Below are 13,983 nucleotides of genomic sequence, written 5' to 3'. Positions count from 1 at the left end.
TCAGTAACAGCTTTATAATTGAAATCATATAGACATTAGAAGTACATCGGATGTTAGTAACCATATTAATTATTTGTTAAGAGAAAGACAAAGTAATAAAATTAAAAATCAAAAAGCTTAGTTGTTCACATGCAGATCTAGGGGGACATTTTGTAACAGAAATAATTGCTTTTACTTCATCCTCAGGGTGATACTATCTGTGTCTAATTGTTTTTTCTCAAGAAAGCAGAGCAATCTAAAATTCTAAGTAATGCACAGCAATTGTAGGGGTGAAAATAACCCCATTTTAGAAACCTCTTAACAGCATCCCACCCCAATGCAGTGAAAGGAAGCAGTACTGCTAGGAAGGGTAAAGATAAATGGAATTACTTTTCTATTAGAAATATAATAGACTTTATTAATTAGTTACCTGTGCCTAGAATAGATCAGCTGTCAGGGAGAGCACGTAGATAAACATGTACCTTGTGAGCTGTCAGGAGCAGATCAGTGTGGGTTTTTTAAATAATAATTACCCGCTTCTAGAGAAATGTTTTAGACAAAAGCACAGCTGCTGTATTAATGGTGCCTTTTGTGCGTAAGGATGTTGTTTGTTCTCTTCATTTTTCCATGTAAATGTAATACCATATTTCCATAAAACTCTGTTAGGAAATGGTGCCCTTCTCTGTTAAAGATAGCATAATAAAATTGTTTGTCAGGGATTTAATTTGATTGAAGTTGATTATTTGTAATAAAGTGCTAGTAGCTAAGAGGGGTTGCAGCTTGCTTTCAAGACTGGTGATGGCCCTCTGCAGGCCATGTTGCAAACAGCTGTCCTGGGATTCAATGTGACAGGGCACATACCCTTCTTTGCACTCTGACCAGTGCTCGGAGTTAAAGGCAATTGTTCACTTCCTTGTGGTCAGAGGAACTTTTTGAGCACTAGGTCTGCCATTCTGTCTCATCAGGCAGCTTGACTGACATGAGGCCTTGGAGCAAGAAACTCAGCAATTGGTGGTCATGAGAATCTGTGGCTCCTGGGGGGCCATCCAGGAGTCTGAACAGAGCAGCCATCGACTAGGTCAGTTCTAGTGCAGGGCTGGACTTGGAGGGGAAAGGTTTAAATATGCAATATATTGAACCCCTCTGCGAGGGCTCAACCATGGCTGGATGTCAAGTACTCACTAAAACTGCTGTATCACTCCTCTCCACAACTGGACAGGGGAGAGAAAATATAGTGAAAGGTTCATGAGTTGAGACAAGGACAGGAAGAGATCAGCCACCGATTGCCATCATCGGCAAAACTGAACTTGGGGATATTTATTGAATTTATTACCAAAAATATCAGAGCAGGATAATGAGAAGTAAAATAAACCTCAAAAACACCTTCCCCCCACCCCTCCCTCCTTCTCTGGGCTCTACCTCCCACCCCTCAGTGGCACAGGGAGACAGGGAATGGGGGTTATGGTTAGTTCAGCACACGTTGTTCCTGACACTGCTCAGGGATAAGAGTCCTTCCCCTGCTCCAGCGTGGGGTCCCTTCCACAGGAGACAGTCCTCCACAAACTTCTCTAACATGAGTCCGTCTGATGGGCAGCAGTTCTCCATGAACTGCTCCAGTGTGGATTCCTCTCTCCCCAGGTCCACAGGTCCCTGCTGAGAGCCCATTCCAGCACAGGCTTCCCATGGGTTCACAACCTTCTTTCAGGCATCCACTGCTCCAGCATGGGTCTCCTTCATGGGCTGCAGGTGGATCTCTGCACTCCTGTTGACCTCCATGGACTGCAGGGGCACAGCTGCCTCACCATGGTCTGCGCCACCGGCTTTAGGGGAACCTCAGCTCTGGCACCTGGAGCACCTCCTCCCCCTCCTTCTGTACTGACCTTGGTGTCTGCAGAGTTGTTCCTCCCACATATTCTCACTCCCCTCTGGCCACAGTTACATCTGCACAATAACTTTTTTTTCCCTTCTTAAATGCGTTATTACTTAGGCATTACCACCATTCCTGATTGGCTCAGCCTTGGCCAGTGGCAGGTCTGTCTTGGACCTGGCTGGCACTGGCTCTACTGGACATGGAGGAAGCTTCCAGCTTCTCACAGAAGCCACCCCTGTAGCCCCCCTGCTACCAAACCCAATACACCCTCCTAGAGTTCAGAAGATCTACTTTGATCTTTGCTGTTGTAACTTTGCACGTTGTGCACATCCACATTTGCTCTGCCACAAATACTGGTTCCAGCCCACCGCTGTGTGGCTGCTCTGCTTCCTGCCCCTACAAAACATGGCAGAAACTGGAGTTAAGGGCTGAGCCTTTACAGAGCTTTGTCAAATCATATTTAATTTTATTTTGGCACTGAAGCCCAGTGACAAAGCAACGTGTGCAGCAGAACAGGACTCTAGATATGGTCCTGAGCTAGTGCTGGCAGCACTGGAGGAGATAGCCTGCTTAAATTTGGTTTTCAGGGCAGGTTAGGGACTGGCTTTAGATCAAATCCCTTAGGAAAATCATATCCCCATCGCAGAGAAAGAGAGCAGAGAAGTGCTAAATTTCTTGGGAGAGTTGATGCTGGGGACTCTTCCTACACACTGGTAGGTGGTATAAGAGGTTGGCCAAGACTGTTGTGTAATATTTATGGCATTGCTGCAGTTCTCCTCCATAGAGCGGATGAGCGAAATCCCCATTTAACCCAAGCTGTGTAGGTATTTACTGAGCAGATATCCACATATCAATATTGCAGCTACAGGCCCAGTTTGATTGTTACAGGAATAATCACTGTATCTGCACATTTTTGCAAATGATGGGAACAATGGTATGCATACAGAAGCTGAAAGACTTGTATTACAAATGTGTTTTAAAATCCTCTTTTATTGCCTCTTCTTGTGAATATATTAATCTAAATGTGACAGGATTTATCAGGATTCCAAATAATAGAAGAGAAAAATAATTAACATTGTGTTCTAGTTAACTAGTATCGTACTTTAAAACACGCTGAAGGATAGATAGGGGTTTTTTTCATCATTATATATAGTGCTGGAAAATTACTGTAGCTAGAGGCAAGTTGTTGACCATGGTCAGTCCTGGAGCTGGTTGTGCTGAAAAGCTTTCTGGTGCCAAGCTATTCGAAGCCTGAGTACATGGACATAGTCACCTAGCCCTGAGATTTGGGTCAGGAAAAGATTCCTTCTCCTTCCTCTTCCCCTGTCTCTCTTCCCTGTTTCCAACAACCCAGTCATGAGGAATGTAGGGAGAATTTCACTCCTTTCTGCAGCCCTGTGTGTGGTCAATTGCTGGGATCATTTGGATTTCTCTAACAAATTCGATAGATTTCACTGCTAGCATCATATCAACTTGGCAGCATGGCAGCTTTCAAAATAGCAAGTATTTTTAGGTTCTTTGCTGTCATGTCAAACCAGAGCTTCAGACCAAAATGCCGTGACAGAACACCATTGTTTTAAGCTAATCTCAGGTTTCAGTATTGCACGAGATTGCCATCCTCAGCTTTGTGTGACTAAGTAATGTCTCTAAAGCCTAACAGCATAATAGGATGATGTGCGTAGGGAGGTGTCTTATGGACAAGTTAGAAGTAAGACAATTCATTAGCTGATGCATCTCAGTATTACTCTTGCCCTTTTTCTCATGAGAATAGTGTTCTTTATCTCACAACACAAAGTAGAGACAGACCAAAATAGCAACAAGTTATTTTGTCTGCCTTATATGCAAAATCTCTACAGCAGCGACTGTCAAACTGAAGCTACATTTTATTTCTGCAGCTGTTTCTTCAGTGCTCTAACATTATTATTAATAGTACCTGTCACCTGTACAACCCCTAAGAGTTGTAAGTAGTTTGATAAACATTATACAAACTTACAAACATTATACAAATGGAAAGCATTAAAAATAAGTAAACACCCTACTTCTTACTGGCTAAACTTAACTCTTATAGTTACTTCATAGCCTGACTTTCCCTTTAGCTTAGTGAAACAGTCTTCCAGACAGCTATTTCTCTGACTTACTGTTTTTCCTAAATCACTTCTACTATTGTAGTATTGGTACAGATTTATCATATCTCGACTGGAAAGACACTACTGAAAACAGTATATACCATTTCCTTGTCTTACTTTCCAGGTCACTTTAACTAAGTTAAGAGGCCAAAGTGATCCTGGACAAACACTGAAGCACATCTTGTTAGCAGTGCTAAAACGCTGCTAAATAGCTGTAGAAACTCCCTGCAGTTAATGATTCTTGTTGATCTTGGTGAAGCAGTAGAAGCAGCAGAGACCTAAATGTAGAAAGCACTCTGATTCTTAGCATCATTTTTATCAGCTTATCATTTTAAATTGCCACCAAGCAGGTGATGTGACAGGAAGAGTTAGAGCTGTTGTTACAGTACCACCGTGATTACAAAGCTGGAAAAAAATGTGTGCTGGAAATAAATTTGAAAACTTCTGACATCCATTTGCATTTCTGAAGGCTCACCCAACATGGATGGTTTCTATCCAGGGTAGAACACACAGTCCTGTTAACATATTTTTCTCTCTTTTTAAATGAAATTTTGAAGCCTTGACAGCCAGTGCTTTTGTTGTCACCTCCTGAATTCCCACCGATGTGAGGCCAAGCAGCCTGTGCTGCAGAGCCCCTGCCAAGAGTCTTTGCCAGCATCTGAAAGGGTGGAATAGCCACCTGGCCCTGCCTGCTGGACCCCCTTCACCCCATATCCTCTCAATGCTTTCATAAGCCTGCTTGTATGAATACATTGAGATTGCAAAACCCTTGTTTTGTGCTACAAAGCCAGGTACCAAAAGCTACAATAGTTATAAAAATTGCCCAATGCAATTTTCTGCTTATTCAAAACTCCCCTTGGCCCTGAGGGGATCAGTGCAGTAACAGGCTAGCCTGTTCCCTCCCAGCAGACTCAGCAAGCCTTTATGGTACTTCTGTTGCATCAATATTGAAAATAGTCCATGTTTTATTGTAAATTACTGTTATTTGCAACTTCCAGTTTTGCAGTTCCCACTGCACAGAGATCAAGGACCCAATTTTTCCTTTGTATCCATCAGTGTAAATCAAGATTAACTCCACTAAAGTCAGTCTAAACCACAAGTGTAAAACTAGGAGGAATGAAAGGAAAATCAGTCCACAAACTACTTGGGTTCTTTTATTTTTAAATAGCAAAATTAATGCTGCTATTCTGCAGACATAGGGTGACCTGCAAAGTACTATCTCCTGCATTACTAATGTATCTCCATTTAAATGCAGATTTTTGCTCCTAACACAGAACTTCAGGGAAATCCTCTCCAGATAAACTGTAACAGGATACCAAATGGTGATTCAATATTTCACTTAAGCTTGTGTTTCAGCTTATTGATCTTTATTTTCTAACATTTTGATGAAGCATTTGCCTAGGGGGAAGAGGATTACATTCACTGTAATATGGCTTTTAATTAATAATTAATTATTTTAATATTCCAAACATCTATGCCAGAATTGGCAATCTGCTTGTATTCCTTTCCTTATTTCTATTTTCGGTGGTGGAAACCAGCAAGGTGTGACTTTACATATTTCAGGAAGTAATTGAAACACCTAGCTGAGAAAAGGAAGCATAGTATAAGCATCACAGTATTATGCTTATCATGATATTGTTTTGTTCTAAGTCATTTGCGGTAACAATGATAAGAACCTGACATGATTTGCTTTTGCTATATATGACAAGTTTACGATGAAGTTTTTCTCTGAATATGCCTCCCTCAAGCCCTGTATGTGTGTATATATATATCCTAAATAGTACAATGAAGTTATAGAAATAATGTTTATAAGTCTACTAGATCATTAATAGAATTATTAAGAGAGATTACCTGATAGTGAGAGTTAGTGTTTCTGCAGCACCCAACATGATGACTCCCAATCTATTTATAATTAGTCCACACTATTTCTCAGTTTCCAGGCTGAAAGTCGGCAGCACAAAGATTGCAAGCAAGGCTTAGGAATCATTTATGGTACCATCAACTCAAAAATAACTCCTAACTGTGGTAGAGGTATAAATATGATGAGATTTCGAAGTAAATTTTCAAGTTTGGGTTTTTTGTTTGATTATATATCTTGACTACTTATAGGGTGTATTTTGTTAACATTTCCAAATGTTGTTCTTGCAACCTTAAGTCATCAATTCTTAAACTGAGATTAACATTGTCCACATGGCATCCTTAGATTTGCATATTTAAAAAAAAATCAAAATATAAGCAATAAAATCGTGGAAATTGGCAGTCTCAGGGTTAATTTTCCTCTTTAGTCATATAACTTGGTCAGCAAAAGACACGTCTAAGAAATAGTGATCTTTGTGATTATGCTCCTTCGGGAAGCTTACCTACATGCCCTCAAATTTCTTCTCTAAATTATTTCTAACATTCTCAAACACTGGCAGATTCAAACACCTGATAAACAAAACAAAAACTGCTAGAAAAACATTCCTCCACTACCTCATCAAAATAAGTCCTCTCTATGCCCATGTTTTGGTCTGAATTAATGGTATGTTGCAATCTATCAGTAAGTGCTTACTGATAAGAACATAGGGCACACCACAAAAAGTTGTCTCTGATTGTGTTGGGTTGTTGGGGTTTTTTTCCCAAAAAAATAAAGGCAGGAACAGCATTTGCTTTTAGTATTGAAGTCTATGCTGGACTGGTGGAGAGTAATGTGAAACACTATATAGCTACAATGGAGGAGCTGGGTATTTTTCTCATCAACAGTCTATTATCAGTAAACACAGTCTGAATGCAATCAAAGCACTAAGCAAAACTTCTGACAGTGCTGGAAGCACCTGTGGGGGGGTTGTTTTTAATAAATCACTTATGGGTTTATCCAAATCAGTTCTTGAAAGTTCTCATGAAAAACAAGAAAAGAAAATTTTCAGTGATCCAAAATAAGATCTCTTTTAATTAGAAAATTCTAGAATTACCAGGTTTTTGAGATTTAGATAATTTTTTAAATCAAAATGTGAAATCCTTTATTAAAATTGGGTTTACTACCCAGCAAAAGTATAAATGCTAAATATTAGAAAACAAAAAAGTGGTTTTCTTTGGAATGCATTTCATGAGAAATAATCTCAAGAGCAAGAATGGGTGTTGTAACAGGGTTTTTTTCCCAAGGCATAAGCTCTCGCTAAGACTTAACAAATACAACTGAAATTCATTTTAAAAAAGGAATGGATCAGGTATGAACTGATAAAACTTCCCACTTCTTTGACCTTGTAAACTTAACATCAAAATGCATGACACAGCAGGATGTTTGCCTAGCAGCAGTATGTATGTACATCCTCTTTATTTCCTTTACTGGCTCGAACCTAGTTCTTCACATTAATTACTGTTCATTTACTGAATGGAAAGCATGCATTTTTAATTATGTTAGTGGAAATGTTGGCTGGTTGTGAAACCAAGTGCTTGGAGTTGGTCCATTTGACCCACGTGAATTAGCAGTACTGTTTTATAGTTTTTGCATTTTTTCACTTCAGCATTTCAAACTGTGATCCTTGTGAGAAGAAAATCTGATAAAGATAAAAGGCTCCATCTAGCGGGCAAGAGTTTTCTATTTAAAGAAAACAAATGCTCTCATTTTCACTTAATTTTATGCATGAAGAAATACAGCTTTAGATTTTGTTTCATTAAGCTGCCATGTTGTTAATTCTTGCCTTCTACAGAGCCATTATTTCATATGCAAAGCTGTGAAACATTAAGTATTATTCTGACTCTTGAGCAAGAAGCAATAAATGATACTAAACGAGTGGGTTTATACAGCAGTTGATCCACAAGGTTCTTCCTCCCCACCCCCTTCAAGCTTCAATATATAGTAACCAAATATGGGTAATTTGTGTGTCAATAATTATTTTAAACTATTTACGGTTCTTTCCTACTTAAAACTGACTGGCAGCATTCATAACTTGATTTGACTTAACACTATTTTGGAAGTATTTTTACACAGGGAACTCTACCCATGTGTTACCTCATCAGTAAATGACTTTTTTACCTGTAAATGGTGAAATCTGGGTTCTCTGGCAATGCAGTTCCAGTGCATCAACTTCTGGCAAGACCCCAGTGGCCTCTGCTGTGTGTCTTCCAAAGGCAAACACCAGAACTCATTGATCCTGGCATTTGTCTAGAAGCCTCCCCAGTGCTGCTGTGTGTCTAAAAGCACCCTGATAGAATCTAGCACCTTTATTTTAGGTACGCAGTTGATCAAATACAGTGGTACTTTTCTTTTGCTCTCTTTGCTGAATTTCTGCACTGCACTGCAGTTATGCTCCCAGCTCCTGAGAAATTCAAATGGCAAGACTCTTCCATTTGCAGTAGTACTGAAACTTGGGTGTTACTCTTGTTCCAACAGAGCTAGCAGCTGAAACCTTCTCTTCAGTTCATTTCATTTCAAGCTAATAACAAGCGTAGGAGTAGGAATAAGTAGCAGCAAGCACAGATTTGGCAGAAGAGATACTGAACCACATGTCCTGGCTTTTATCAGACTGTCCCTTATTTTAAAGCCATACAGCCTGGCAAGATCCATTCCTCCTGTGCAGCTTCCAGCAACAGGTAGACAGTGTAACATGCATCGTAATCATGCACTACACCCAAGTGTACTACAGCCTGTGTTGATATTCAACATGGGAAAATGTGTCTCCTGCACAAATCACAAAATAGAGTTTACTAAGTTGCTCTGCACACCTTTCGATCACTGGGAGATCTCAATTTGCAGTGGCTCACTCAATAGCACACCCAGAGGATTTTTCCTTCAGTATTAATGCACAATTTGGCAATTCTGTTAGGCCACACAGACTTGCTGATCTTCCTGAATAATTCTCCTCAGCTGCAGCTCTCCTTGTATCCTCCATGGAAATCTATCTCTGTGCTGCCAGTGAGTAAGAGCTGTCATTTGGCTTGTTTTACAGGCTAAAGCAAAGGAGACTAAGAGTGCTTACTCTGAACCCTTCTGTAAGCAAGGACTAACAGAACTGACTAGTTGTGGAGTACCATTGCGGAAGCTATGTTTGCAAAATGCAAGCAATGCTATCTCAAAAAGGGAAGAAATTAAAGAAAAAAACTGTACTTGATTCAAAGTTTTTAAATAATACCCCTTTTAACTGTTAGCCTTTGCTCTAGAATTGTTCATGTTTTAAAAGACTATTGGTTTGTTGTTGAGCTAAAGCAAATCCCAAATTTGGAAGTAAAATAAGATCCTCTGCCTTGTCTTACTTTAAATACCTTTTCTAGCACTGGTACTTGAGCTGATGCTAATGAAGTACAAATTTCCAGATGTGAAACTCTGGGGAATATCTGACATACTGCTTTTGTAATAATCTGCTATAAAATCAAAATGTTAATTTGAGGATTAAGTATTAATTTATTCCCACTACAGGTCATCAAAAAGCTTCACTGAAGCCTTCTAATTAACATTTAACGTAGGTATTTTAATTATGTTTATCTGGGTTAGATTTATTCAGCAATTTTTTCGTTCTTTGTGGCAGCAGCTATCTTTTGAAACAAATGCACTGATGTGCATTTATTGTTGAAGAGTAACACTAAATCTCCTATTTCTTTTTCACAGCTAACCAGGTGCTGAAGTTTGGAACACTCGTCAGTACTTCCAACACCTATGATGGCTCTGGGATTGTGACTGTCGAGACAGACAAACCTTTGCTGTGGACAATGGCTATCAAAAGATAAGATCAGCTATAGCTGCCTTTTCTGATCCAACACAACTCCAATTACTACAAAATTTCACTGAATTAAGACAGTAAAGCTGTTCCAAAAAATATAAGCAGGCACTGATTTTATGTATCGAATGGAAAACAAGTCTGAAATAAAAGTTACTTGAGATCCAATCAAAACTACTTGCAGTAATAGAGTACTTCATTCTGGTACCTCACACTACCTAACCACTAGACACATGAGCAGCCACCCAGTACAGTCACAAACAAAAATGAATGTAAAGAAACTGCTACTGCTTATCTGGTTAGTCCAGACTACTTTTGCAAAGTATTTTATTGCAATACTGAACTGTTTTTCCCCTTTTGCCAAAAGAAAATACAGTACCCAGTTGCACACAGTGTAACTGTATTACAAGGTGATAGCACTAGGATTAGTTAATCTCATTTTTCTGTCCTGGTTTGTAACATATGTAGCTGCTGGTGAAGATTTCTCAAGAAGAGTAATAGTTGAACTTTTCTACTTAGAAAACAAGTTTGTGTACTGAAAGAGCTTCAGTTTTCCTGTAATATCAATATCAGATTTCTCAGTATTAAGTGCTTTTAAAATCTGTAATAGAAATACCATTGTAGCTTCTGCAAATACTAAATGCTTACAGTAAGCTTTCTGGAGTGAAATAAACTTCTTAATCTCAATCTGAGGAGGAATAGCATTGCACCTACTAGAGTTTTTGCAGGCTTAGTTCTTAAAATCAAAATGTTCACTCATTTAATAATGAAAACTTCCAGGTCAACATGCACAGCCCTTTATAATTCTGTGTGCAGAAGAGTATCCAAAACGGTTGTATATCCTAACCAACACTGTGAGGAAGTTGCAGATTTGCAGAAGGACTGCTTAGCATCTCTGACAACTAAATTATACTCAAATGGTACATCTCAGTAACCAACTAAGTTTGGCATTTTAAATTATGCCATCAGAATAAGGACTGGCCATGCAAGTTCTTCATTTGATGGAGGATTTTTCCAGTCAAGTACATAATATAACCTAGCAGGACTTCCAAATGCAGAAAGGAATTAGTGATAATGATGGTGATTCTAGAAATTAATGACAAGAATTTCAGTTGATAAGACTTTTAAATTACCACCTGAAAGGATACAGGAATGTTGTTTTCTTGCTGTCTACTTTTGCTGGAACAATGCTGTTCCTATGTTTAATTTACTGCTTAGTAAACAGCTCCTGAAGAGAGGTCATACAGTTGTCATCCTTGGAGGCTTCCAATATCTGACTGGACAAAGCTTAAGCAATCTTGTCAAGAGTGCAACACTGACCCAGCAAGGAGCAGGACACTGGACTAGAGACCTCCCAAGCTTCCTTCCCACCTGAATGATTCTACTACCAGTTAAAAGATGTAACAAAACAAACAAAAGGCACTACTACTAAAAAAGAAAAAAATCCTGTAATATAGACAGGTATGATCACATACACTTTGAAAGAAAAATAAGGTGACAACAGTGTTTGAAAACCCAAACCGAGCTTGTTTAATATCAAACAAATTAAAGCTGTGAAATCTTTGCAGCAGGTGTCACAACTGACTTCTTCTTCTTCATGATGAATATTCAGCCACCTCTGTTGAGAGAACAAAGTAATCAGTTTCAACTAATCAAGTGATCCCACCTGAAGTCTAATTTATCCTCCCACCACTGCATTGCTAGGACAACCTTTACTACCATTGCAGCTTATCTCCTATTTTCAAACACTTCTCCTTGCCTACAGGACCACTCTTACACGTATAAGCAAGCCACACATCATGGTCACAGAACAGTATTTAATCTCTTCCAGTGCTAGAAAGGGCATTACATCAGCTCTGAATAACAAGAGGAGTTTTAACTGGTAGTGTTAATGGGTCAGTACCATGGTGCCAGTCAACTTAAGGGTCAAGATTTTCCTGCTGCAACATTCATTCCAAAAGGGATTTTACAGAATGCAGTTACACATAAACCAAAGTTTCAAACACATCTAGCAGTGAGTAAATGAAACAAGACCAATTTTGTTCTGTGCTCTGTCATCCTGCAGGACACCCACTCACGTTTTCTCTACCTTACCATCCATCTGTTTACTTTGGATACCCAAATTATAAACTGCAAATTGTGAGAGTATAAGATCCAAATAAAGTAAATGTTCTACGGTCAAACACACACTGAGGAACTGGAAATGAAAATATTTGAAGTTCAGTTTTGAAGCAGAATACTCAGAAAAAAAATGAAGATCTACAGATCTAATATTTTGCAGCATGCTAAATTAACAACCTACTTGCTGATTAAGTTCTTTGAATCAAGTAACTCCTTTTACATTACACTAACATGTGAAATGCAGACACTAAAGCAACATGGATCCTGCAGAGCTCACTGACATCCTCTGTTTAAAAATGAACAGGTAAAAATTTAGTGAAATTAAAGGTCATATTTACTTACACAATTATATTGTTGATTGGGATATGGATCAATTTGACAAAGAAACCAATAAATCCCATTATTGCAAAGCCTATTGCTGTTGCCATGGCAATCTTCTGGAACTCTGCAAAAACAAAACCAAAAAAATTGTCTAGGAAATCTCATGTATTGGCATATAGATGTGCACTGCAGTGACCACAGGAGAGGTATCTCTTTAGAGAATAATGTTAACACAGGAAATAGTTCTGGAAATAGTCACTGCAGTGACCCCGAGAAACAAATCCACTTTTTCAGAAGACAGATGATAATTTTAAGAGAGAAGGTGCTGCTTTCCACAAACAATGGCCAATCACAATTTTTTTAAGTAGCAAAATCAGAAATATCCACAATTCATGGAACATTTTTTCCTTTATCTTTCCTTTACAACCCTACAAGCCCTGAAAATAATCCCCAATACAGTATCAAAAATATAAAAGCTCCATTAGTGTCTGTCACAGAAGGACAGCACCTTAAGTCCCCACAAAAATTGAGTACTTGTGATATTTTCAATTATTTTAAGACAGCAACCATGAAGTGGACTAAGAAGATCAACAAACCTGCCAGTCTGACCATGAATGAAGTTCCCTACTGATCTCAGAAGATACCAGTAAACTTAGAGTCATAGAATTGTTCATTCTTAGCACATAAATAAAGCATTGTAAATATTAACAGTAAGAATGACCAGTTGCATTCTGGTTACAGTTACAGCTTCTGTCTAAGGCCTTTGAGAAAGTCCAAAACCTCTCTTCTATACTCCCAGCAACAAAATTCTTCCCATCCCAATCAGGCAGTGTCTGACAACTGTGGAGCACTGAATGAGCACTGCAAAAAGCAATTCTGGTTCCACTGAAGTCTCCTAAAATAAAGTCTTTTCCACTAGAATTTCCCCCAATTTCACTGCAATCAATCACATCTGACTGCTTCATTTGTCACTTCAAAGTACACACAAGTTCTTTTCAGATCAGTTTACTTTATACATGAAAAGCATTGCTCGCCTGTCTCAAAATGGCTAATTTCAGCTACTTAGCCTGTTTCATAATGTGAGTTTTACTTCCACTCACACACCTACGTACGTACCAGAAAAGAACACATCCAAGTTTATTACATCCAGAACCATAAATCCATTACCATTTAGACAACTGCTCAAGTTTAAATCTCATACTGGCAGATGAGAAACATTCACAGCAAATTAATCAGCAGAAGTGACATATGGAAAGACACGTGGTAAGATATAAGTTTGTGTTCTGGTTTACTGTGTGCTTTACCTTTCCTGTCAGGCTTGGTGCATCTTTTAACAAGTCGTATGGAGTCTTTCACAAACTGACGGCTGGGTTCCACAAATTGCATTACCTGATCCATGATTACCTGCAAAGGTGAATGCGTTTAGCATTGATGGTTCCACATATATATATATATTGCAAAACAGAATTTTTTAATTACAGAAATAGCAGTTACCTACAAAATTTGTAAAGACTTAAGATAACTTAAAATTTCATATTCCAACCTAAGTGGACTTTAAAAGATACTTCCACTTTGCAGAAAATGAAGAGACTGTATCAGTAAACAAACACGAGGGCCTACTTCTGACTGAAAAAAAAAAATAGGAAAAATTTTGCCTTTCGGCACAGAAAACAACAGCTCCATCAGATTTTCCTCTCAGCCGATGTCCTACGCCGCGTTTCAGAATACACTGCTGAAGATGTCTGAACAGGCAGAAGTCGCCGGTTTCGAGAAGCGCCCCCAGCCCAAAGCTGCACCGGGGGAACGCTGCGGCCGCGTCCCGTTCTCACAGCACACAAGTGCCAGCACTGCCACCCCGCGCAGGAGCCCAGCC

The 13,983-nt window shown here is 39.0% G+C and overlaps 2 protein-coding genes across 2 annotated transcripts in view; one reads left to right on the top strand and one right to left on the bottom strand.

Annotated features, from left to right (window-relative positions):
• Positions 1 to 10,044, top strand: part of TPK1 (thiamin pyrophosphokinase 1) — a 239,763-nt gene extending 229,719 nt beyond the window's left edge. Inside the window, exon 7 of the mRNA XM_018075854.3 lies at positions 9,560 to 10,044. Within this exon, the coding sequence (XP_017931343.1) occupies positions 9,560 to 9,678 (119 nt within the window). The 3' untranslated portion in view covers positions 9,679 to 10,044. The remainder of the gene's footprint in view (positions 1 to 9,559) is intronic.
• Positions 10,045 to 11,094: 1,050 nt separating this feature from the next.
• Positions 11,095 to 13,759, bottom strand: SEC61G (SEC61 translocon gamma subunit). Its single transcript, XM_008921325.2, has 4 exons — positions 13,605 to 13,759; positions 13,415 to 13,514; positions 12,132 to 12,234; positions 11,095 to 11,286 (listed from the first exon to the last, which is right to left on the bottom strand). The coding sequence occupies exons 2-4, from the start codon at positions 13,506 to 13,508 to the stop codon at positions 11,277 to 11,279; spliced, it is 207 nt and encodes a 68-aa protein (XP_008919573.1). The 5' UTR covers positions 13,509 to 13,514; positions 13,605 to 13,759; the 3' UTR covers positions 11,095 to 11,276.
• Positions 13,760 to 13,983: the final 224 nt, after the last annotated feature.

The sequence above is a fragment of the Manacus vitellinus genome, unplaced genomic scaffold, assembly GCF_001715985.3.
Source record: "Manacus vitellinus isolate BGI_N305 unplaced genomic scaffold, ASM171598v3 scaffold_3_pilon, whole genome shotgun sequence".
In the NCBI taxonomy this organism is placed as follows: domain Eukaryota; kingdom Metazoa; phylum Chordata; class Aves; order Passeriformes; family Pipridae; genus Manacus; species Manacus vitellinus.
Note: the sequence above shows the minus strand (reverse complement) of the source record. Positions and strands in the feature narration are given on the sequence as shown.

What these genes read in the sequence shown, in the direction of transcription:
- SEC61G (XM_008921325.2), bottom strand. Translation starts at nt 13,508, where the DNA reads ATGGATCAGGTAATGCAATTTGTGGAACCCAGCCGTCAGTTTGTGAAA. An exon ending in CACCAAGCCTGACAGGAAAG is followed by an intron (nt 12,235 to 13,414) that starts GTAAAGCACACA and finishes TTGTTTTTGCAG; the next exon opens with AGTTCCAGAAGATTGCCATG.